The 27,690-nt window shown below is 34.8% G+C and overlaps 1 protein-coding gene across 1 annotated transcript in view; it reads left to right on the plus strand.

The window, feature by feature from the left end:
- STXBP5L (syntaxin binding protein 5L) overlaps nt 1-27,690 on the plus strand; it is a 308,945-nt gene that overhangs the window by 227,666 nt on the left and 53,589 nt on the right. The window contains exons 20-21 of the mRNA XM_052639468.1: nt 1,902-1,967; nt 9,759-9,851. Of these exons, the coding sequence (XP_052495428.1) occupies nt 1,902-1,967; nt 9,759-9,851 (159 nt within the window). The remainder of the gene's footprint in view (nt 1-1,901; nt 1,968-9,758; nt 9,852-27,690) is intronic.

Below are 27,690 nucleotides of genomic sequence, written 5' to 3' on the forward strand. Positions count from 1 at the left end.
TCTACAGAAAGGAAATGTTTAAACATTATTCAAATGGAGGTACTCAATATTTTTAAGATGCTATTCTACGAAATTTATCTATAAATTTATCAGAATTCACTAATAATCTAGCATATCTCAGTTGGTCAAGAGTCTGCCTGCAATGCAGGAAACCCAGGTTCAATTCCTGGGTTGGGAAGATCCCGTGGAGAAGGAAAATGGCAACCCACTCCAGTACTCTTGCCTGGAGAATCCCATGTTCAGAGGAGCCTGGCGGGCTACAGTCTGTGAGGTCGCAAGAGTTGGACTCGACTGAGTGACTAAGCACAACAACACATATCTTTTTATAGAAATTGACAAACCAATTCTAAAAATGTATGTTAGAAATTCAAAGACTCTAGAATAACTAAAACACATTTTGAAAAAAACAGAGTTGGAAGATTTCACTTCCTGATTACAAGATGTACTGTAAACCTACAATAATTAGATATTGTGGTAGTCAGAAAAAAAAAGACAAATAGACCAATGATTGTAGAAGAGAGAATCAAGAAATTGACCCATGCATACGTGGTCAATTTATTTTTGACTAAGGCACTAATATAAATCAATTAGGAAAGGAAAATCTTTTTAACAAATGATGGAACAACTGGGCAAATAGGGGGAAAAATGGACCTTAATCCCTATCTCACACCATAATCAGAATTAACTTGAGAAGAATTATAGTCCTGAAAATGAAAGTTTCTTGAGAAAACAAAGAATGATATATTCATTACCATGGGATAGGCAATGATTATACAGGAATCAAAAAAATTCAAAATAAAAGAAAAAACAAATTGTCCTTAAGGTAAATTAATCTTTTGCTCATCAAAAGACATTTTATTGTCTTAAAGGAAATGGAATGATAAGTCACAAATGGAAGAAAATACAATTACTTCTGATGAAAGACTCTTAAGCAAAACATATAAAGAATTCTGTTGAAGCTTTGGCACTACTCATTTCTGTAACCTTAAGTAAATAAACTTTCCAAACTTACAATTTCTTTTTTATAAACATAATGACTGGGCTTAAGTGTCACAGTGGACATTTCTAAAGTGCTATGATTTTTTTTTTAATTTACAGCAAGTTTATTGGTATAAATTACATAAAGAAGAGGATGGTAGGAAAGGAATATGAATAAAAATCATTTCAGTAATTGACAATAGCTTTTAAGTACCCCTGGGTATGGGGATTTACATTAAAGTAGAAACTCTATTTACAAAGAAAAAAAATGTGAAACTCTCCAACTAGGATAGGAAAATGATAAGGATATCTTATAAATGCCATAGGGATGTAGACTGGCAGATAGTGGGAATTACAAAATCTTTGTTAATCCATTGTGCCTGTCCCTTGTGTTTTTCAGGAAAGTGACATTAAAATAAAGGAATATTAGAAATGAAGAAAATAGAGTGCTTATTATAAAAAGGAACTTGATACCATTGAACACATCACTTAGTATTTACTTAACTTTTATAAATGAGTATAATATTTAAAATTTGTAACATCTCCTTAGTCTTTTAAAAAGCCAGTAACAATTTCCCTTGGAAATGGGAGATTTGAGTAGATTTTTTTTTAAAAGAAGTTCTAATTCATGTTATTCTTGGTCTATTTTCAGATGAAACTAGGTCATTTACTAAAATATTATTTGATATAAAAAATAAGAAAAGGGATTTTGTATTTTTCTACTGTTACATTCAATTACCCTAAATATATCAGTTATTGCTTCTCCTGTACCATTGTTAAAATTTTTCAAAATAATTGTCGTATCATGAGCATAGAAAAGTTCTCACAATGGAAAAACAAAGCCTTATTTTAAAACTTATAGGAATTAATAATTATCTATGAAACATTAGAAAATTCCTCATGTTTTTTCATTTCATTTTCAGGCTTAACTGAGTTGAATGACAGTCCAGTTCCCCAGGAACTTGAGCGCTGCAAGTCACCTACTTCAGGTAAACGTGAATGGTAATTTTCAGGCTTCTGGTAACTCATTGTAGTAATCCACTGCCTTATCTTCATAATTCTTGGGAAATTCATAATTTTGGTAATTACGTATAATTTAATTTCTGAAATTCAACCATAAGCAAATTTGATTCCAAAATAAAATATAAATGTCTTAAAATATTTATGGCTTCCCCAAAAATTAAGATCAAAGGTATGAGTACAATACTTTTAAAGACATTTTAAAGGAAGTTTATTCTACAGGTATATTAGTAATGCTAAGTAAAAATTGGTTATGTTATGTAGAAATTGTTTTACAGCTAGAGCTTAATTAGTGGGAAATACACACTATAGGCAGAGGAGCATAAGAAACCAGCCCTCTGGATCATAGTTTTGAAACATGTATTTGTTGGCAAAGAAAAATTATATGTTGGGAGTAAAACAAAGTGTGAGCCCATTATATTAAAAACATGAGTATAAAGGTTATTAGGAGTAAGTCTTTGCAACATTTGCAAAATTAAGGAGTACGTTTTTAAAGTATGTGAAAAAAATTTAAACAGGTAGAAATTGGTGGTGGTAATCATTATGAATGATTTGCTTTTTAAGAAAATTTGTATTTACCTGATTTTAGTATTACATAAATTCTTAAGCACCGAAAAGTTAGGTATATCTTTGACATTGAATAGGTCTGTTTTCATAGGGTACCCAAATTTATAATTCATTTTTATTTAAAAAATTATTTTAAACTTCATGCAAATTTATAAACAGTAATCTCTTTATAAAGCAGTGAATTTTGACCTTTAGAAATTCAGTTGGAATTGTGACATTTCTTCAGTATACTCCCTTAAGAGTTGCTAGTTGCTTATTCTTTAAGAATGTATATTGAGTAGAATCTAGTTGTGTCCTGTGTAAATTTGTTTTAATCATATCCATTTAATCCTTATTGTACTGCTTTCATTTTAAGCATAGCCTCATACATTTACCCTTGTATTCCCATTGGCACCATCCTAATCTAGGTATTTATTATACCTATGATATCACAAAGATATTCTAACAGGTGTCTCTGTTTTCCATGTCTCCCTCTTAGAATTCATTTTGCATATCATGGTGCAAAATTAATCTTCTTAAAATATTACTTTGATATATTCCTGCACCACAAATCTTCAATTAAAATATAATTCAACATCCTGTATCAAATTTAGATAATGTAACCTCACTTTAAATTCTCATCCATAATCTGAATTTGAAAGTAATACATGTATTAGGTTTTAACCATCAAAAATGGAATTAAAAACTTTCCCTTTCATCTTTCCCCATGCATTGTTTCCATCCTCTTGAAAAAATAAACATTATTGTTAGTTTGTTTATCCTTCTAGACAGTTTGTGTTTGTAAACAAAAAGAAGTAGGCTTTTGCTTTCTGTTTTATACAAAAGCAGTATATCGTTCGCATTTCACTGGACTTTGCTTGTTTCACTTTACAGTGTATCTTGCTTTCCATTTCATTATTTTCTTATTTACATTATATGATATTGAATTACATGTGTATACGATAGTTTATGTAATCACTTCACCAATTAAAGTATACTTAGTTCAGTACCAGTCTGTTGCTATGTCAAACTGCTGCAGTAACTAAAATTAAAGTTGCTGAGTCAAAGAGGATATACTTGTTTAATCTCCAGTTGCTCTCCTTGGGGTTTATAACTTTTCATTCCTTCCAGCAATAACATGAAAATACTTGTTATCAAATTTTTTAATTTTTGCAAGTCTGTTTAGTAAAAGAGATATTACTGCAGTTTCAATTTACCTCTCACATATTGTAAGTGATGTTGAATACCTTTTTATATAAGAGCTCTTTAAATATTTTGTAAATTATCTATTCATATACTTTGCTCATTTTCTGTAGGGTTATTTATTCTTTTCATAATAATTAGTCTTCTTCATAAGTTAAAATTTTCTCTGTGACATCAGACCCAGATATTTTTTTCAATTTAACTTTTAACTTTGCTTATGGTGTGTTTTACTGTAGTTTTTTTTTTTTTAATAATCAGACATTGATCTTTTCCTTTAAGGACTTCTTTATGCCCAGCAATTTAAATACTATACATTATCTACTTTTTTTTAATGTTTTACTAGAATTCCCCTGTAAATCATTTACCCATCATTACTTATTTGCATATTTATACTTCCTCTGAAATGTACAATGAATATATGCAAAGATTGAGAGCCTTTCTTTAATTAGGCTACCAAGTAGCTGATCTGTTTTCTATTTAAACAGAAACAATGGTTTTACTATTTTTTGTTTTTTTTTTTACCTTACTGATTTCTGCTTTTATCATTATTAGTACCCTCCTGTTTTCCTTCATTTTCCCCCTGTCACCTTTTTGTGGTAGATGCTCAATTCATTTATATTTATTATTTCTTACATATTGATATAACAGGGCTAAATTTCTCTTTTTTTCCTTTTTTTTGCTATTTATTTTTTTAAATTTAAATTTATTTATTTTAATTTGAACTCTGCATTAAACATATAATACCTTTTGATATATTAAGATTGCATTAACAGTATTTTATGTATAGTAAACAATCTGTTTATAGTTCTTTTACCCAAGAGTTATTTAATGTAAGTGTGTGGGTTTAGGCAGCTGAAAGTTTTACCTTATTATGTCATTCATGTCCTTACTTACGTTTTGATTACTTGATTTGTCAAAGATGGGAAAAAGGCAAATTAAAATACTGTATTAATAATGTATTTCTATTTGTTCTTGTATCTTCTATTTTTTATTCTTTATATTTATGTGTAAATAGTCAAAGATATATGCATCCTTTATGTTAATCACCATTGTTCATATTATATTGTGTCCACCTGATATCATCTTTTTGCTATTAATACCACAACTCTTGCTTTTATTTATAATTTCTTTTTGTATTTCCTGGCCTTACCTCTTTTGGGATAAACTTTTTTTTAAACTGAGGTATAATATATAAACCTTGAAGTGCATAATTCTTAAGAGTTCAGGCAGACTAGTTTTACAAATGAATACTCCATATAATTGTACCCATATCAAGAGATATGGAAGTTACTAGATACCACTCTTTTGCCCCTCACCTACTATTCTGACTTTTATCTTCAAAGATTAGTTTTGTGGGTTTTGGACTATCAGATGAATGAAATCATTCAATATCTACATTTTATTTTTTGCTTTTTTTCCCAATATATATAATATTCATCTATGTTGCTGATGATATTTATTGATGTGTAATACTCCATTATACAAATATATCTCTATGCAGTTTATTATTGCTGAATATTTAGGTGGTTTTCAGTTGGGAGCTATTATAAGTATAGCTGTTATGACCAATCTTGTACAATTTTTAGTACAAATATAACTTATCTCTGTGTTACATGTATCTGGGAGTGGAGTTTTGGGGTTACAGGGTATGCACATGTTAAACTTCAGTAAATACTACTGAATTTTATAAAGTGGTTACACCAATTTTACTTCCATTAATAGCATATAAAAGTTATATTTGTTGCACATACTCACCAATGTTTTTATTTTTCCAACTTTAGTCATTCTGAGGTATATATAGGACTATCTCACTGTGGAATCAAATTGCAATGCATGTCCCTGATGTCTAATGATTTTGATGAACTTCTTTTATGTTAATTGACTACTTTTAATATCATCTTTTATGAGATATTCAGGTCTTCTACTCATTGTTATTATGTTGCCAACTTTTTGTTTTGATAAGAAATTCTGTGTATGTGTATAGATAGGTAGATAGATATGTTTGTGTATAGATAGGTATGTGTATGCTGCTGCTGCTGCTAAGTCGCTTCAGTCGTGTCCAACTCTGTGCAACCCCATAGACGGCAGCCCACCAGGCTCCCCCGTCCCTGGGATTCTCCAGGCAAGAACACTGGAGTGGGTTGCCATTTCCTTCTCCAATGCATGAAAGTGGAAAGTGAAAGTGAAGCCACTCAGTCATGTCTGACTCTTAGCGACCCCATGGACTGCAGCCTACCAGGCTCCTCTGTCCATGGGATTTTCCAGGCAAGAGTACTGGAGTGGGGTGCCATTGCCTTCTCCAAGGTATGTGTATAGATAGGTACAAAGAAGTACTTTTGTTGGGTACATATAGAGCGGACTATCTTTTCCCATTCTGTGCCTCACCTTTTACTCTTAAAGGTGGTCTTTTGATGAACAAAAGATTTAATGCTAAGGTTGCTCAATGTATCAATATTTTTTTATTGTTAATGCTTTATGTGTTTTGTTTTTAAAAACATCTTTGTCTACCCTAAGGTCATAAAACTATTTCCCTGTTGTCTAGGAGCCTCTTTGTTTTACCTTCAATTTTAAGTTCAAGTTCCACTTGAAATGTATTTCTGTGTCTAATGTGAAGAAAGAGTCAAGGTTTATTGCTTTCATTTAGGTACCAGTTAATAAGGACCATTTATGAAAAAACTATCATTTCCTCTCGGCACTAAAATCGTACCTTTGTCACAAATTAGTGTACTCTACTATGTATCTATGCTTCTAGACTTTATGTTCTACTTCATTTGCATGTTTATCTATCATTTATCCTATTCCTGTTTTAACCGCTGTAGCTTTGCAGTACTGCTGATAGCATAGGTCCTTCAATTTTGTTTTTGTGGTTCTTTTTCAAGAATGCTATAGTTATTTTAGGTCTTTTGTGTTTTCATATAACTTTTTGAAAAAATTAGCAGTCTGCACACAAATCGACATGCTTGGATAGTGACTACAGTTTCATTGTATCTGTAGATCAGTTCGTCAGAGCTGATGTTCACATTGGTATCTCTTCATTTATTTCTTCTTTCGGTAATATTTTTGTTTTTCTTTGTAGAGGTCTTACACATCTTTCGTTACCTTTATTACTCAGTATTTGATTTTTTGTTGTAAATTTTTTAATATCTTTTTTTATGCTTTGTGGCTTTAATATGAAAGTAATTAATTTTGTGTATTGATATTATATCCAGAACATTTGATAAACTTATTTAACTTCAGTAATTTGTCAGTTCTTTTAGATTATCTATGTATCTAATTATCCTCCATGGGGTCACAAAGAGTTGAACACCACTGAGTGACTGAAGTGAACTGAACTGACTCTGTTAAAAGGACAATTCTATTTCTTCTTTTTAAAGGAAGAAATCAGCTAGAACCTCCAAAACAATGTTGAATAGATGTGCAGATATCTTTTCTTTTTTTCCAGTCCCAGGTGTATGTCTTTCAAAATTTCATAGTTAATTATGAAGATTGCTACAGGTTTTTAATAGACATTCTCTTTGAGTCCTCTGCCTTTGTTTCTTCTTTCATTAATGTTAAAGCAGATTTGGAAACACCATCACATTATTATTTTTTTTTTTTTGGCAAAGCACTCAAAGGACTTTGCATGCAATCAAATAGACTGCTTCAAAACAGAAAGATTTTGACTACTTTTGTATTATGTTATTTGGAACAGAAATGCTTGACTAAGATTCATTACCACTTCAGCGCCTTATTTGAGAATGGTTTACTGACAGGTCCCATTCTTCTTTAGTAGCCATAATCATGATTGAAGAATGATATTTTTTCTTACATTAGCTTTCTAATCACTGTATATGTTTCTTAAGATATGTGAAGTTTATCTTTCTGGGGAAAATACCAACAGATTTTTTTTTTAATCTTAGTTAAAATTGCTGGAAATAATGAACATTTGCTTATTCCACTTGTCATGAAAAAGGAAAAATAATTGTGTTATATTAATGAATCTTTTTAATCCCACAAAGGAGAATGTGTTCAACATTATTTCCAGCATACTATGCCAACAAATGTACATTAAAACACATTCTGCAATCTCTTGCTGTTGTAAAAACTGCTGCATTCAATCTAAATTATCAGGAAAGGTATAGTTATGGTAAATGAAGATTCTTAGCCCAATCAAATCTTAAAATGTAACCATGTAAAAAACATCATTTAAAATTTAAACAGTAGCTTTATAAAATTCATGATGTATATTATCTTTCTTTAGAGGTAGAAAAGAATGAAAATATAAACAGTTAAAATGTTTAGATAACTTACAAGTGATAGAATCAATATACCTGATTAAGAATATTTGTAATACATTCTAACTTTTGAAAAACTAATAAAAACAGTCATGCCTCCTAGCAAGTCTTCTTGATTCATACACTTAAGAGAAATTTCATAGGTCTGATTAGTAATGATAATTATTATGTTTATACCTCAGTATATCTTCCTTTTTTATGTATATATAACATTTAAGAGCCAATATTCTTTTTTTCCACAAAATGCAGTGGCTTTTAAGCTTAAAACCTGTATCAGAATCATATGAAGAATTTTTATTAAAACATAGATTGCTGAGTATAAGAGATTCAAATTCAATAAATCTAGAGTGGGGTCTGGTAGTTTGCAATTCTAGCAAGTTCCCGGGTGGTACTAATGCTTCTGGTCTCTGGACCACTGGAGAACCACGACTCTATAAAGCTTTTTTTTTTTTTTTTTTTACATTATTTGTTCAGTAGTTGCTTCCCTTCTCGGTTTCTGTTTTGGGATCCCAACCCTCACCTATTTAAGTCTGCTAAAAAACATATTAAAACCTTGACACAAATATCTCTGAGTAAGAGATATCAGAAATAAAGCCAGAGACCAGTAATCATGTTATAACTCTGCCTTCTTACATGGATCTTAAACTCCTTTTTATGCCAATAAACTGCAAATAATACAGGGAGAAGTTTCAGACTAATAAATATTTCCTTTAGGATAATGTGAGAGAACAGAATATGGATTGGGAGCTGAAAAGATCCCAATGAACCAATCAGAACATTGATAATCTCAGCTTTCCAGATAACAATCATTTCATATTATTCATTCACCCAACTGTTACATTCAAAAAGTAAGTCAAAGTGTCTATAGTTAGAGTGATATTATGATATCCACTGAGAATAAACTAATGAACAAAATAAAAATATCCTGTGACAAATGGACCTGACAGTCTCTCTGCAGAAATAAACATGAAAGCAATAGTTATACAAATTATCTTTCCTTAAAGCTGTGTAGCTAACCATATTTCACTCACCAGGTAAGGTTGTGCAGCTTGGCTACTGCAGAAACATACTTTCCAAAGAGGTGAGCAGAAGCTAACATCAGCACTAGCTCTAGCAAATCTGGAACAGGACTGCAATCCTCTAAAACAGTCCCTTTTTCTTTGGGCCAAGAGTTGAAAATTAATCAAGCCCTCAACTGTAGGGTTATGTCTGCACACAAGGTGTACATTTTTAAATTTTTTCTCCTTGAAGGTTTACCTTTAAAAATCATTTTCTCAGTTTAACATTTTTTGGGAGGGTAAGCATTAGGTTGTAACACTGCTGCTACCTAAGCAGCCATCCATCCTCACGATTCTCACTATCTACAGTATACAATAGCATAATATTTATCTCTTAAGATATCTTTATTAAAAATTAGCATGGAAACTAATGCCAAAAAATGCTTTAAAAAAAAATCAGTTCTGTTCTCAAACCTGGGTTAAAACTAGGTCTTAGAGCCTAGTTTTAATGCCGTTTCTGTATAATTCTGCATGTCTAAAACCCCATTACATCCTTCAAGAAAGAAAGCTTCTTCCTTTCAAAGTGTCCTCTGTTGGAACAGTATGAAAATACTCAGGTAAAGGCAGTTATTTTGTGCCTTCCAAATAGTTATTATGAAAGTCACCTCTAGGATAAAAACTCTTGGTTCATTTGGGCTAAAACATTACATGCCAATAGTTTTTTATTCCCTTCCTTTAGGACTTGCTACCAGAACTCCCGAGGCAGCACCAGGCTTTTATAGGAATGAAATACCAGCTATGAGACAGAGGAATCAAGTACATCATTTGCCAGGTGAAAGTGAAAATTTCTTTTTGAACAAAGAAACTATTATCTCCACAATTTGTTCCAAAACCTTTCTTATTTGTTGTGGTAAAAATACATCTCACTCATGGTGAATAAAGACCAATTTCCCTAAAGCAATGGTTAAAATTATAAATATGAACTTCATTAGATATACAGCAGGAATTCCTAAGGCTTTTGAAATGTGCCACAGAATTTTGATAGTGGGGTTTTCTACTTTAAATCTGGATAATTTCATTAGGCCTATAAGAAAATATGAGGTGGCCAACAGAGAATTCAGGGAAAATCTAAGAGCCAAGAACTAGAGTAGTTTTGTAAAAATTCTCCTATATTTTTCATGATACAATTAAATATTTTTGTGATCAGAAACAACTGTGATGCTCATGGATACTCCAAAGAATTGCCTCAAAGGGGCAATGCTCTGTCAGAAATAGTAAGCAAAAAAAAAAAATCTATATATTTTATGCAGGCTCATTGCATATTTGGTGCTATTCATAGGAACCAAATAAGAGGGAGGGGACAGATGTACACCTATGGCTGATTCATTTTGATGTTTGACAGAACAACAAAATTCTGTAAAGCAATAATCCTTCAATTAGAAAATAAATAAAATTTTAAACAATACATAGCTTCTTAAAATAGGCATTCATTATAAAATGACTGATGACTAGATTTACAGGCAAATTTGGCCTTGGAGTACAAAATGAAGCAGAGGAAAGGCTAACAAGAGTTTTGCCAAGAGAACGCACTGGTCATAGCAAACACCTTCTTCCAACAACCCAAGAGAAGACTCCATACATGGACATCATCAGATGGTCAATACTAAAATCAGATTGATTATATTCGTTGGAGCCAAAGATGGAGAAGCTCTATACTGTCAGCAAAAACAAGACCAGGAGCTGACTGTGCACAGATCATGAATTCCTTATTGCAAAATTCAGACTTAAATTGAAGAAAATAGGAAAAACCACTCGACCATTCAGGTATGACCTAAATCAAATCCCTTACAATTATACAGTGGAAATTACAAATAGATTCAAGAGATTAGATCTGATAGAGTGCTTAAAGAAATATGGACAGAAGTTCGTGATATTGTACAGGAGGCAGTGGTCAATACCATCCCCAAGAAAAATGCAGAAAGGCAAAATGGTTGTCTGGGGAGGCCTTACAAATAGCTGTGAAAAGAAGAGAACAGTCTTTTGGACTCTGTGGGAGAGGGAGAGGGTGGGATGATTTGGGAGAATGGCATTGAAACATGTATAATATCATATAAGAAATGAGTCACCAGTCCAGGTTCGATGCATGATACTGGATGCTTGGGACTGGTGCACTGGGACAACCCAGAGGGATGGTATGGGGAGGGAGGTAGGAGGGGGGTGCTCAGGATGGGGAACACGTGTATACCTGTGGCAGATTCATGTTGATGTATGGCAAAACCAATACAATAATGTAAAGTAATTAACCTCCGATTAAAATAAATAAATTTATATTAAAAATTAAAAAATAAAGAATATATAAAAAGAGAAGTGAAAGGCAAAGGAGAAAAGGAAAGATATACCCATTTGATTGCAGAGTTCCAAAGAATAGTAAGGAGAGAGAAGAAAGCCCTCCTCAGTGATCAATGCAAAGAAATAGAGGAAAATAGTAGAATGGGAAAAACTAGAGATCTCTTCAAGAAAATTAGAGATACCAAGGGAACATTTCATGCAAAGATGGGCACAATAAAGGACAGAAATGGTTTGGACCTAACAGAAGCAGAAGATATTAAGAAGAGGTGGCAAGAATACACAGAAGAACTATATTAAAAAAATCTTCATGACCCAGATAACCACAATGGTGTGATCACCTTGAGCCAGACATCCTAGAATGCGAAGTCAAGTGGGCCTTAGGAAACATCACTATGAACAAAGCTAGTGGAGGTGATGGAATTCCAGTTGAGCTATTTCAAATCCTCAAAGATGATGCTGTAAAAGTGATGCACTCAATATGCCAGCAAATTTGGAAAACTCGGCAATGGCCACAGGACTGGAAAAGGTCCGTTTTCATTCCAGTCCCAAAGAAAAGCAATGCCAAAGAATGTTCAAACTACTGCACAACTACAGTCATCTCACATGCTGGCAAAGTAATGCTCAAAATTCTCCAAGCCAGGTTTCAGCAGTACATGAACTGTGAACTCCAGATGTTCAAGCTGGATTTAGAAAAGGCAGAGGAACCAGAGATCACATTGCCAACATCTGTTGGATCATCGAAAAGCAAGAGAGTTCCAAAAAAGCAGTTCCAGTTGTGCTTTCTTGACTGTGCCAAAGGCTTTGACTGTGTGGATCACAACAAACTGTGGAAAACTCTTCAAGAAATGGGAACACCAGACCACCTTACCTGCCTCCTGAGAAATCTGTAGGCAGGTCAAGAAGAAGCAGAATGGGACATGGAACAACAGACTGATTCCAGATAGGGAAAGGAGTATGTATATCAAGGCTGTATATTGTCACCCTGCTTACTTAACTTATATGCAGAGTACATCATGCAAAATGCCAAGCTGGATGAAGCACAACCTGGAATCAAGATTGCCAGGAGACATATCAATAATCTTAGATACGCAGATGACACCACCCTTATGGAGAAAGTGAAGAAGAACTAAGGAGCCTCTTGATGAAAGTGAAAAAGGAGAGTGAAAAATTTGGCTTACAACTCATCATTCAAAAAACTACAATCATGGCATCTGGTCCCTCACTTCATGGCAAATAGATGGGAAAACAGTGAGAGACTTTGGGGGGGGAGCTCCAAAATCACTGCAGATGGTGACTGCAGCCATAAAAGATGTTTGCTCCTTGGAGGAAAAGCTATGACCGCATATTAAAAAGCAAAGACATTACTTTGCCAAAAAAAGGTCTGTCTAGTCAAAGCTATGGTTTTTCCAGTAGTCAGGTATGGATGTGAGAGTTGGACTATAAAGAAAGCTGAGCACTGAAGAATTGATGCTTTTGAACTGTGGTGCTGGAGAAGACTCTTGAGAGTCCCTTGCACTGCAAGAAAATCCAACCAGTCAATCCTAAAGGAAATCAATCCTGAATATTCATTGGAAAGACTGATGTTAAAGGTGAAACTCCAGTATTTTGGCTACCTGATGCAAAATACTCACTCACTGGTAAAGACCCTGATGCTGGGAAAGATTGAGGGCAGGAGGAGAAGGGAATGACAGAGGATGAAATAGTTGGATGGCATCACTGACTCAATGGACATGAGTTTGAGCAAGTTCCAGGAGCTGGTGATGGACAGGGAAGCCTGGCATGCTGCAGTCCATGGGGTCACAGTCAGACAAGACTAAGCAACTTAACTGAGATTTACATCATTAACCAGCATGAATTACCAATGTTCTAGACCCCAAATAAAACCAGTGGCCAAGAAACCTAAGAATGATTATAACCCAGAATTTTCCATACAGTAGTTTCCTTTTTCCTATGTAATAATACAACACCCCTCTGGCATGCCATTTTCTGATGAGAAACCTGAAGCTTAGAGTATTTAAATAAGTGGAGCTGGAATCGCCAATGAGTTATATTTGGGTGTAAAGCCTATGATTTCCCTCTAATTTTCATTAATAAATTGAGAACAAGAAACATGAGAATTACAAAAAATAATCACTATTGAAATTGTATGACATCCCATTGGCAGAGACAAGATGGCAGAGTAGAAGGATGTGCACTCACCTCTTCTTAGAAAAGTACCCAAATCATAACTAACTGCTGAAATCCACCAACAGTAAACACTGGAGACTACCGAAAAAAGATCCTGTGCATCCAAAGGCAAAGAAGAAGCCACAATGAGACAGTGGGAAGGGTACAATCATGATAAATCCATACCTGCCAGGTGAGCAACCCACAAACTGGAAAATGATTATAACATAGAAATTCTCCCACAGGAGTGAAAGTCTGAACCCACTTCAGGCTCCCTAACCTGAGGGTCTGGTGGCAAAATGAGGAGCCCCCAGAGAATCTGGCTGGGAAGGCCTCTGGAGTTTGTTCGTGGGAATTCTGTAGGACTCGGGGAAACACAAACTCCACTCTTGAAGGGCACACATAAGGTCTCATGTATACCAGGACCCAGTGGAAAAAAGCAGTGGCCTCATAAGAGCCAAAGTAGACTTTCCTGCTAGTATTGGGTCGGGGGGAGGGGGGCCTCTCCTGTGGAGGCAGGGGGCAGCTATGGCTAACTACAAGGACAAAAACACTAGCGGAATACTTATTAGTGTGAACTTTCCTGGAGGTCACAATTTCCTCTCCAAGATTTGAATTCATCCAATAGACTCCAGTGCTGGGATATCTCAGACCAAACAATCAACAGGTCAGGAGCTTAACCCCACCCATCATCAGACAGGCTACTTAAAGTCTTCCTGAGCACATAGCTGCCCATAAAACACAGCCCTGTCCACCAGAGGGACAAGACCCAGCTCCACCCACCAGTAGCTGGGACCCAGTTCCTCCCACCATGAAGCCAGTGTAAGCCTCTTCAACAGCCTCATTCTCCTGGGGGTGGACAGTAGAAGCGAGAAGAACTATAACCGTGCAACCTGAGAAATGGAAACCACAATCACAGAAAGTTAGACAGTGTGAGACAGAGGACTGTGTGCCAGAAGCAGGAATAAGATTAAATCCCGGATGAACAACTGAGTGAAGTGAAGACAAGCAATCTATCTGAAGAAGAATTCAGAGTAATGATAGTAAAAACCCCAGGTCTCAGAAGAATGGAGGCATAGATCAAGAAGAGACAGAAAATGTTTAAAAAAAAAACTAGAAGACCTAAAGAGCAAACAAACAGATGAATAATACAATAACTGAAATACAAAATACACTGAAAGGGATCAATATCAGAATAAGTAAGGCAGAAGAACAGATAAGTGATCTGGAAGACAGAATGGTGGAAATCATGGCTGTGGAACAGAATAAAGAAAAAAGAATGAAAGAACAGCGTAAGAGACCTCTGGGACAGCATGAAAAGCACCAACATTCACATTACAGGGATCTCAGGAGAAGAGAGAAAAAAAGGACCTGTGAAAATATTTGAAGAGATAATAGCTGAAAACGTCCCTAACATAGGAAGGGAAACATTCACCAAAGCCCTGGAATCATGGAGTCCAGGCAGAATAAACGCAAGAAGAAACACACCAAGACATGTAGTAATCAAACTGACAGAAAATAAAGACAAAATACTAAAAGTAACAAGAGAAGATCAACAAATAATGTACCAGGAACGCCCATAAGTTTATCTGCAGGCCAGAAGGGAGTGGTATAATATTTTTAAAGTGATGAAAGGGAAGAACCTACAACCAAGAATACTCTACCCAGCAAGGATCTCATTCAGATTTGATGGAGAAATCAATAGCCTTACAGAGAAACAAAAACTCGGAATTCAGTACTGTCAGACCAACTTTGCAACAAATGCCACAGGAACTTCTCTCCGTGAAAAGAAAATGTCATAACTAGAAACAAGAAAATTATGAATGGAAAAGCTCTCTGGTAAAGGCTAACACATGGTAAAGGTGGGAAGTACTTCACACACAAATACAATCTCAAAACCAGCAACTGTGATAAGAGGAGAGTACAAATGCAGGCTACTGGAAATTAAAAGATTGATGACTTACAACAATCTTTTTTATATACAGACTGTTGTATCAAAACCTCATGGTAACTGCACACTGAAAATCTACAAAGATACACACCCACAGAAAAGAAAAAGTAATCCAAACACAACAGTAAGTTAGTCAGCAAATCACAGAAGAGATCAAAAGAGCAAGGTAAGAAAAAGACCTTCAAAAACAGATCCAAAACAGTTAACAAAATGGCGATAAGAATATGCATACTGATAATTACCTGAACCATAAATGGATTCAGTGCCCCAACCAAAAGACTGAGTAGCTGAAAGGATACAAAAATAAGACCCATATATATGCATATATATACAAGAGGCCAACTTCAGATCTAGAGACACATACAGACTGAAAGTGAGGTGATAGAAAAAGGAATTTCATGCAAATGGAAATTAAAAGAAAGCTGGAGTAGCAATACTCATATCAGACAAACTTTAAAGACTGTTACAAGAGACAAAGAACATTACCTAAAGATAAAGAAATCAATCCAAGCAGAAGATACAATTCTAAATATATATGCACCGAATATAGCAGCATCTCAATATATAAGGCAAATATACTAACAGCCTTAAAAGGAGAAATCAACAGTAACACAGTAATATTGGGGGACATTAACACCCCACTGTCAATGAACTGATCATTCACAAGAAACTCAGTAAGGAAACACAGGGCCTTAAATGACACATTAGACCAAATGAACTTAGTTGATACTTATAGACTATTCAAAAGTATATAAATATAAATCCAAAAGGAGCAGAATACACATTCTTCCTAACTGCACATGGAACATTTTGCAGGATGGATCACATGCTGGCCACAAAGTGGCCTCAGTACATTTAGGAAAATGGAAATTATATCAAGCATATTTTCTGACCATAACACTATGAGATTGTAAATCAACTACAATGAAAAAAAAATGTTAAAAAAAAACACACACACACAAACATATGGAGGCCAAACAATATGCTACTAAACATCAGTGGATCACTGAAGAAATCCAACAGGAAATAGCAAATACTGAGAAACAAAAAGCATAATGATCTGAAACTTATGGGATGCCATAAAGCAGTTTTAAGAGGAAAGTTTATAGCAATACGATCTTAACTCAGGAAATTCAAAAAAAATCTCAAACAACTTAAACTTACACCTAAAGCAACTAGAGAAAAAAGAACAAACAAAACCCAAAGTGAGTAGAAGAAAAGAAATCATAAAGATCAGAGCAGAAATCAATGAAATAAGGGTTGAAGAAAATGACAGAAAAGATCTATAGAACTAAAAGCTGGTTCTTTAAAAAGATTTTTTTAAAACTGATAAACCTTTAGCCATACTCATCACAAAAAAAGGGGAGGGGGAGAAATCTTAAATCAATAAAATTAAGAATGAAAAAGGAGAAGTTACAAAAGACACCACAGAAATACAAAGGATCATAAGAGACTACTGCAAACAATTATATGCCAATAAAATGGACCACCTAGAAGAAATGGACAAATGCTTAGAAAGATGCAAACTTCCAAGGCTGAACCAGGAAGAAACTGAAAATATGAATAGACTATCACAAGCACTGATATTGAAGCTATGATTAAAAACTCCCAACCAAAGTCCAGAAATCCTCCACCAAATACTCACAAACCAAATCCAACAACCCATTAAAAGGATCATATACCATGATCAAGTGGGATTTATCCCAGGGACACAAGGATTTTTCAATATGTGCAAATCAATCAGTGTGATATACCACATTAACAAAACTATATGACCATCTCAATAGATGCAGAAAAAGCCTTTGACAAAATTCAGCACCCATTTATGATTTTTAAAAAATTCAGAAAGTGGGCTTAGAGGGAACCTGTGCCAACATAATAAAGGCCGTATACTACAAACCCACAGCAGACATCGTTCTCAATGGTGAAAAACTGAAGGCATTTCCTTTAAGATCAGGAGCAAGACAAGGATACTCTTGCCACTATTATTCACCATAGTTATGGAAATTCTAGCCATGACAGAGCAGAAAAAGAAAAGAAATCCAAACCAAAATAGAAATAAAACTGTCACTGTTTGCAAATGACATGATCTTATGCATAGAAAATCCTAAAGATGCTGCCAGAAAATTGCTAGATCTCAATGAATTCAGTGAAGTTGCAGGATACAAAATTAATGCACAGAAATATGGAGCATTTTCATACACTAACAAGGAAAGATGAGAAAGAGAAATTAAGGAACAAATCCCATTTACCATCTCATCAAAAAGAATAAAATATCTAGGAATAAACCTATGTATGGAGGCAAAAGACCTGTACTCTGAAAGCTATATAAGACACCGATGAAAGAAATTGAAAATGACAAAGATGGAAAGATACTACGTGTTCTTGGATTGGAAGAATAAATACTGTCAAGATGGCTGTTCTCCCCAAAGCAATCTACAGTTCAGTGCAATCTCTATCAAATCACCAATGACATTTTTCACAGAATTAGAACAAAAATGTTAAGTTTGTATGGAGACATAATAGAACTTAAATAGCTAAAGCAATCTTGAGAAAGAGAAACAGAGCTGGAGGAGTCAGGCTTCCTGAAATCAGACTAAAACTACTAGGCTACAGTCACCAAAACAGTAGGGTAGTGGCACAAAAATAGAAATATAGATCACTGGAACAAACTAGAAGTTCCAGAAATAAACTCACGCACCTATGGTCAATTAATCTATGATGAAGTAGACAAGACTATACAATGGAGAACAGTGTCTTTAATAAATGACTGGGAAACCTGGACAACTACATGTAAAAGAAAGAAATTAGAACCTTTTTATCCCATACACAAAAATAAACTCAAAATAGATTAAAGATCTAAATGTAAGACCTGATATTATAAAACTCTTAGAGGAAAACATAGGAAGAACACTCTTCAACGTAAATCAATCACAGCAATATCTTTTGATCCATGTACTGAAGTAATGGAAATAAAAACAAAAATAAACAAATGGAACCTAATTAATCTCAAAAGCTCTGGCACAGCAGAGGAAACTATACATAAAACTAAAAGACAACCCATAGATTTGGAGAGAATATTTGCAAATGAAGCCACTGACAAGGGGTTAATCTCCAAAATGTACAAACAGCTCATGCAACTCAATATAAAATACATACACACATAGCCAAATCAAAAACTGGGTATAAGATCTAAATACACATTTCTCTAGAGAAGACATGGAGATGGCCAAAAGGCACATGAAAAGATGCTCTACATTGCTAATTATTAGAGAAATGCAAATCAAAACTACAATGAGATATCACCTCACCCCAATTAGAGTCATAGTAGTGTTAGTCACTCAGTCACATTCAACTCTTTGTAACCCTGCCATAACTGTAACCCAACAGGCTCCTCTGTCCATGGAATTCTCCAGGCAAGAATACTGGAGTGGGTTGCCATTTCCTACTCCAGGGGATCTTTCTGACCCAGGGATAGAACCTGAGTCTCCCACATTGCAGGCAGATTCCTTACCATCTGAGCTACCAGGGAAGTTGCCCCCCTCCAAATCAGAATGGCCATCATCAGCTGGAAAGCGTGAGAAGAAAAGGGAACCCTCCTACACTGTTGGTGGAAATGTAAATTGGTACATCCACTATGGAGGAAAGTATATGGAGGTTCCTTAACAAACTGAAAATAGAACTACATATGACCCAACAAAATTAAATTTTGACAAAATTAGAGGTGTGTAGGCTTTTTAGGACTCCATCATGGCACTGTAACCCCAAAATGTTTTTTTGTTTTTGTTAACTACACCCATGAATGTATATATATGTATGTGTGTATGTATGTGCACATACATGCACATAAACCAGGTATTTTTGTCTTTTCTAGCATAGGGAAGGTAGAGACAAATGAAATTCATTACTATATCCCAATGAGCCAGTTAATTGATAAACTTTCCTAGCATATTAATCTAAATAACATTTAGTGTTTTATTTATTTTATAGATATAGATTTTATACGTGTGTAGGCTACACAGGTGGTATCTTCTTATGTCAGGAACATTTGTGTTGCTTAGTGCAAAGGGCATAGATTTGGAGTCGGAGAAATCTGACCTTACTCTGCCTCTTTCCAGGGCTTCCCTGGTGGCTCAGCCAGTAAAGAATCTGCCTGCAATGTGGGCAGACCAGGTTCAATCCCTGGGTTGGGAAGATATCTCCTAGAGCAGTGTGCTTAACCAATGAGTAATGTGAAGTTTTTGTTTCCCGTTTTTCGCCCCTTTGGCTAACGAAACAAAATGATAGTGGTATGTACACTTTTGCTAGAAAATAAAAATGAAATTCATAGATCTGCATTCCCAAGGGTACATTGCAAAGACTGGCATGTATTTTCACTCAGTGTATTTCTAGAACCACTTACCTCTTATTCCTTTTGCCTTACTCATCTTCCATCTCAAATTCCTCGAATGTTAATGTTCTTCTAACACTTGAAACATGCTTTGTTTCTGTTTTAGCCCTCTTCAGAATAACCCATCATCCTATCTTCTGACTTCACTGTTTTTTAAAAACATTCATTCAGCACACATGTATTGTACACCTATTTTATGCCAATTAATTAGATACTGGGAATGTAATCCCCATGTTTAGAAAACTCAAAATTTATAGGATGTTAATCAATAGTAAGAGAATAAACAAAATATCCAGTATAATAAAATGCAAGTGTTATAAAGAGATGTGCACAAGGTGCTATAAAGGTTAAGATAATGGCACCAAATGAAGCCTTAGGTCAGGCTGCCTTCATAGAGGTGATGATTTTTCAGCTGTCTTAAAGGATGAGTAGTTGCTGGACAAATGAAGAGAAGGTTTTTCTGTGAATCAGTATCTGGCACCTGTAATTAACATTTTTATTAAAGAAGTTCAGCAATTAGTCTCACCATCTAATTGCTCCCTTTTCCTCCCCTAGTTATACAACTGAGGATGGGGTTTGTGAGAGGGCCCCCAGTTTTTAGGTAGGAAGCAGTCTGTAGGAAACAAAGAAGGTATGTGGTAAAGTGGAGAGAGTATCCAAAAAAGTGGAGCAGATTTGAGAGGCAGAGTCAATTACATATTAGACTAATAGAAAGGAACTAATAGAAAGAGGTCAAAAAAGTTTTCTGAAAGCATCTTTGTAAATCCATTTCTGAAGTAATTCAGACTATATAGATATGTTGAAATACCTTACTTAAAAACAAAATAGAAGCAATTAAAAATATAAATTCTGAAACAAATCCTTACAAAGAATTAGTTTCTATTTTTAAAATTAAGTGAAAGATTTCAAGTAGCAAAAATTCCTGCTCCCTCAGTCTATCTGAATTGTGAATCAATTTACAAAATATACTTTATTTGCAACCTCTTCTGGTATAATTATTACATTTATTTCTTTAGTTTGCCATATTTTGATATAAATAACAATCTTTTTATTGTGCTGAGTCTAAACCCAAATTGCTCAAATTTGATTTCTATTTATTTTTAATTTTTTAGAGACAACTGCTTGTTGCTATTATTTTTATTAGAATGATAATACTTAGATTTCCTTTAGTAAGCAGTTTAGCATGGCATAGTGTAGTCAGCAAGCTACAGCCCACAGGCCAAAGCCAGCTTGCCACCTATTTTGGTAAGACTTGAGAATTAAGAATGGGTTTTTAAATTTTAAATGATTGGGAAAAAATCAAAAGATGAGTAATATTTTGTGACACACAAAAAGTATATTTAGGTTTCTTTTACATTTAGATTTTTATAAAATATATTTCATTCCTGCTGAAATATTAGAGGTATCCATCAAATAACATTTTTGATACTAAGAAGGTTAAGCTGCAAATTGATGACAGGAATTTTATTAAACTTTAATTTTTATAACTAGGTGGTAACAATTCAGAAATTTGTGACTCATGTTTTCTGATTTTAAATTGAGTATTCTTTCTTCTATATCATACTGCATCTTTATTTTAAAATAATTTTCCTAGTTGTAAAGAAAATCACTCATTAGAAGGTATACATTAATTGATAGTATCAATTTGGGTCTTAAAGTATTGACAGAAAAGGTTTCTAACTTGATTTCCCCTAATGCATTTCTATTATAATGCATTCCAGTTTAATATTTTATGAGATGCCCTATGTAAAATATTTATTAACAGATGAGGCAAATTTTCAATAAATTGTAGTTTGCTTGATTTATTCAAACATTTTATGACAGCTTGATTTATAATAATATAATTAAACATTTTCAGATATTTTTTATTTGAGTTTTTTGAAGTGCTGAGTTTACCATTGTAGTATTCGATGTTGAAGTCATTTCATGGTACGGTGAAGTTTCCTTGACTACATCATATACATCTCTAATAGAATTTTCTACTTCAAAAAATGTTTATAATCAGTTTCTACCCTTACCATTGTTACTTATGCTATGAGTTTATACATTTGTTGAGGTACTTACCTGTTAGATTTATCTGAAATTGACTTTTGGTTCTTTCCAAAATAAGAAATCACCTCTCATGCTATGTGTGAAAAACTACGCAAAGATACATTTGATTATTTACCATAATAACAACTGCTTATCTCATGTTTCTCTTTGCATAGTAAATATTTAATCCTGAATGACAACAAACTAACATTGAACAATATTTCCGCTTCCATACATGCTCACTAATAATAATGTTCATCAGGATTTCAATAATTATACTGTAAAACATACTGTTCCCTCACACTCCTCTTCAGTTTTATATAATTAACTGCCTTTTTCCTTTTTCTGTTGTTTCAGTTAAAGGATCAAGAAAGTTAAGTCTGCCAACAGATCTTAAGGCTGATCTTGGTACGGTAGGCAAAAGCCAACAATTTTAAGTTTTCTTACATTCATTTGGCTGAACATTTTAACCAACCGGTCCATGAATAACAAGTTTCCTAGATGGCAGTGTTTAATGGCTTTTCAAAAAGGCTTTCTTAAAAATCACCATACAGTTCTGTTGGCAGCATTCAACATTTTGTTTCTTAACAATCATTTTACAAAACTATGTTTCATAAATCATTACATACCAACTATATAATGTTTGGTGTTTTTAATCATGAAAATGTTTTTAAACATTAACTAGAGTCATGGATATGGACCCTTTGTGACAGTAATCATGAAAATGAGCATCATTTTCTCTGGAACTATTTGGATATTAATATCATTTACAACTAATGCTATTTAACAACAACAAAGTCTGATACATAAAAGAATGGAGTTCTTGCCATTAAGGAAAGTTATAGAAGGTGTTATTTACTTTATTTTTTGTGGTGCTCCAAGCTTATTCATAATTCTAGTTCTGAAATAAATAAGGTCTTATTAAATAGGTTTTCACCAGTTTTTCTCTCAGAACTTTAATCTACTTGTCCCAGGATAGTTTCTTTTGTGAAATTAAAGGAATCACCTTTATCTTCATCTCCTTTCTTCTGACTTAAAGTCATAGCATAAAACCTATGAATGTCAATGTCATGTCTAAAATAACAAAAATTCAATAATTAGTCTTTGTTTTTTAGTGTTCAAAGCTGTCTCACATACATGATTATATTTAACTTTCTTAGCAACTCTTTAAAAAGTCCTCTGGTGGCTCAGACAATAAAGAATATGCCTGCATTGCTGGAGACCTTGGTTCAATCCCTGGGTTGGCAAGATCGCCTGGAGAAGGGAATGGCTACCCACTCCAATATTCTTGCCTGGACAATTCCACAGACAGAGGAAGCTAGTGGGCTACAGTCCATGGGGTTGTAGAGTTGGACACGACTGAACGACTGACAGTTTCACTTTTCACTTTTTCAGCAACTCTTTAAGGTAGTTATCAGTATTCCTTTTTTTCTAGAGCAGAAACTGAGGTTATATTGTTAATAAATTGTAGAATTAAGATTTGAACCTAGGTCACAGAACATAATACTCAAACTTGATTGAGCATATTCACATACCTCATCTCATTTTAACTAAATTAAATACCTTTCAGCAATAATTTGTTACATTTAAAATCTAATTACATACCATCTTAGATGAATTTGATTAGATAATTATGTCAGTGATATTAAATTCAAAGCACATTTTCAATGCAGATGCAACATTATTCATTATTATTAGTTCAATACTAACTAAATTGTTATGAAGCTAATTAGTATTTTGCCAGTATAATTGATATCAAAGGAGGATTCAACACTCTAGTTCCATGTATTGACCTACTACATGTCAGACAGTATGCTATATAATTTGTACATATTTTTGGTACATGACAGATAATAGATCAGTAATGTTCTACCCACTTTACAAATAAATTAAGGATATGAAAAATTAAACTTTGTCTAAGGTCGAAGATGGGTTCGATAAAGGACAGAAATGGTATGGACCTAACAGAAGCAGAAGATATTCAGAAGAGGTGGCAAGAATACACAGAAGAACTGTACAAAAAAGATCTTCACGACCAAGGTAATCACGATGGTGTGATCACTCACCTAGAGCCAGACATCCTGGAATGTGAAGTCAAGGGGGCCTTAGAAAGCATCACTACGAACAAAGCTAGTGGAGGTGATGGAATTCCAGTGGAGCGCTTTCAAATCCTGAAAGATGATGCTGTGAAAGTGCGGCACTCAATATGCCAGCAAATTTGGAAAACTCAGCAGTGGCCCCAGGACTGGAAAAGGTCAGTTTTCATTCCAATCCCAAAGAAAGGCAATGCCAAAGAATGCTCAAACTACCACACAATTGCACTCATCTCACACACTAGTAAAGTAATGCTCAAAATTCTCGAAGCCAGGCTTCAGCAATACATGAACCGTGAACCTCCAGATGTTCAAGCTGGTTTTAGAAAAGGCAGAGGAACCAGAGATCAAATTGCCAGCATCCGCTGGATCATGGAAAAAGCAAGAGAGTTCCAGAAAAACATCGATTTCTGCTTTGTTGACTATGCCAAAGCCTTTGACTGTGTGGATCACAATAAACTGTGGAAAATTCTGAAAGAGATGGGAGTACCAGACCACCTGACCTGCCTCTTGAGAAACCTCTATGCAGGTCAGGAAGCAACAGTTAGAACTGGACATGGAACAATAGGCTGGTTCCAAATAGGAAAAGGAGTACGTCAAGGCTGTATATTGTCACCCTGCTTATTTAACTTATATGCAGAGTACATCATGAGAAATGCTGGGCTGGAAGAAGCACAAGCTGGAATCAAGGTTGCTGGGAGGAATATCAATAATATGCATTATGTATGGCAGAAAGTGAAGAGGAACTAAAGAGCCTCTTGATGACAGTGAAAGAGGAGAGTGAACAAGTTGGCTTAAAGCTCAACATTCAGAAAACGAAGATCATGGCATCTGGTCCCAATCACTTCATGGGAAATAGGTGGGGAACAGTGGAAACAGTGTCAGACTTTATATTTTGGGGCTCCAAAATCACTGCAGATGGTCACTGCCGCCATGAAATTAAAAGACGCTTACTCCTTGGAAGGAGGGTTTTGACCAACCTAGATAGCATATTCAAAAGCAGAGACATTACTTTGCCAACAAAGGTCCGTCTTGTCAAGGCTATGGGTTTTCCAGTGGTCATGTACGGATGTGAGAGTTGGACTGTGAAGAAAGCTGAGGGCCGAAGAATTGATGCTTTTGAACTGTGGTGTTGGAGAAGACTCTTGAGAGTCCCTTGCACTTCAAGGAGATCCAACCAGTCCATTCTAAAGGAGATCAGTCCTGGGTGTTCTTTGGAAGGAATGATGCTAAAGCTGAAACTCCAGTACTGTGGCCGCCTCATGTGAAGAGTTGACTCATTGGAAAAGACTCTGATGCTGGCAGGGATTGGGGGCAGGAGGAGAAGGGGACGACCGAGGATGAGATGGCTGGATGGCATCACAGACTCCTTGGACATGAGTTTGAGTGAACTCTGGGAGATGGTGATGGACAGGGAGGCCTGGCGTGCTGCGATTCATGGGGTCACAAAGAGTTGGACACGACTGAGCGATTGAACTGAATTGAAGTGATAGTCCATGGGGTCATAAAGAATTGGACATGACCAAGTGACTTTCACTTTCACTTTGATATGTGTAGCCATGCAGGAAGTTCTGAAACTGAGAACTGTGAATATTTCAACTTTCAACCATGTTTATTGTTTTGTCTATTTTTGCTTTGGCACTTCCATATGAATTTTAGGAAAAGCGTTTCCATTATTTAAAATGGCTATTGGTATTTTAGCTGTGACTGCATTAAATCTGTTAGACTGTTTTTGGTATTAAATAATATTCAACATTCCAATTCATGAACAAGGGATGTATTTTCACTTTTACAGGTCTTTTAAAGTTTCTTTTAGCAATGTTTTATCATTATCAGTGTAAAGTTTTACATGTTCTTGGTTAAGTTTATCTTTAGATATTTTACTCTTAGGAGACTTACAAATGGGATTCTTTTTTTAAAATTTCTTTCTCAAAATTTTCATTACCGGTGTATAGAAATACAGATGATTTCTTTGTGCTCATCTTATACCTTGGAACTCTACTAAATTCATTTATTAGTTCTCATTATTCTTCTGTGCATTTTGGAGGATTTTCTGTATGTAGGATCATGCCAATTGCCAACAGGGCTAGTTTTACTTATCAATTTGGATGTGCTTTTTCCGCCCTTAAATCACTGGCTAGAACTTCCAGTACAAAATAGAAGTAGTAAACAAAGGCCGCTTTCTTCTTCTGGATCTGTTCTTTTCTGGCTGCTGTTGGTGTTCTGTAGTTGTGACGATACACTTCGTTGTGATGGGGGGGCTTCTCATTGTGGTAGCTTCTCTTACTTGGAAGTACAGGCTCTAGGGTGTGATCTCAGTCGTTGTAGCATGCAGGATTCACAAGCTGTGGTGCACATAGGGCCTTCCCAGATCAGGGATTGAACCTGTCTCCTGTGTTGGCAGCTGGATTCTTAATCATTGGACTACCAGGGATGTCCCTAGTCTAGATTTTAAGGAAGAAAGTTTTCAGTCTTTCATCCTTGACTAGGATGACTGTGGGCTTCTTATGAATGCCTTTTATCAGTTTCAGAAAGGTCCCTCTATTTCTAGTTTCCTGAGTTTTGTTTTTTAATCATGAAAGAGTATTCAATTTTGTCAAGTCCTTTTTCTGCACCAATTGAGATGATGTGTGGGATTTTTCCTTCATTCTGTTAGTGTGATTTTTACATTTTTAATTTTCTTCTGTTGAACCACTCATGTATTATTTGAGATAAATTCCACTTGATTATGGTATACAATCATTTTAATATGCTGCTGGATTTTGTTTGCCAATATCTTGAGAATTTTTGCATGTATATTCATATGGGGTGTTGGTCTCTAATTTTTATTTTCTTGCAGTGTTCTTGTCAAGCTTTGAAATAAGGGTAATGTTGTGTCATAGAATGTGTTAGGAAATGTTCCTTGTATTTTTTGGAAGAGTTTGATGAAGACTGGGGTTAATTCCTCTTTAAATATTTGGTAGCATTCACCAGGGAAGCTGTCTCATCCTGGACTTCTCTTGAAATTTTTGAGCACTGATTCAGTATCTTTACTCAGATTTTCTCTTTCCTGAGTCAGTTTTGCTAACTCATGTATTTGTAGGAATTTGTCTAGTTTATCTAGATTAGTTAATGCTGGCATAAAATTGTTCACAGTATTCTCTTATAATCCTCTTCAGTAAGGCTGATTGTAATGCACCCACTTTTATTCCTGATTTTAATTGCTTGTATATTCTTTTTCCCTTAGTCTAGGTAAGGATTTGTCAATTTGTTGATCTTTCCAAAGAATCAACTTACAGGTTAATTATTATTTTTCATTATCTATTTTCTCTCTAATCTTTGTTTTCCTTACTTTGCTACTTTTGACATTTGTTACAGGATATGCTATACAAAATAATAGGTAATTATAAGATTATAAGCTTTTCAATGATACATACTTAAGTTCAGTTGTGCTATTAGTTATATGACCTTCAGTTCAGTTCAGTCACTCAGTCGTGTCCGACTCTTTGCGACCACATGAATTGCAGCACGCCAGGCCTCCCTGTCTATCACCATCTCCCAGAGTTCACTCAAACTCATGTTCATTGAGTCAGTGATGCCATCCAGCCATCTCATCCTCGGTCGTCCCCTTCTCCAGCCCCCAATCCCTCCCAGCATTAAAGTCTTTTCCAATGAGTCAACTCTTCACATGAGGCGGCCACAGTACTGGAGT

The sequence above is a fragment of the Budorcas taxicolor genome, chromosome 1 (genome assembly GCF_023091745.1).
Source record: "Budorcas taxicolor isolate Tak-1 chromosome 1, Takin1.1, whole genome shotgun sequence".
Lineage (NCBI taxonomy): Eukaryota > Metazoa > Chordata > Mammalia > Artiodactyla > Bovidae > Budorcas > Budorcas taxicolor.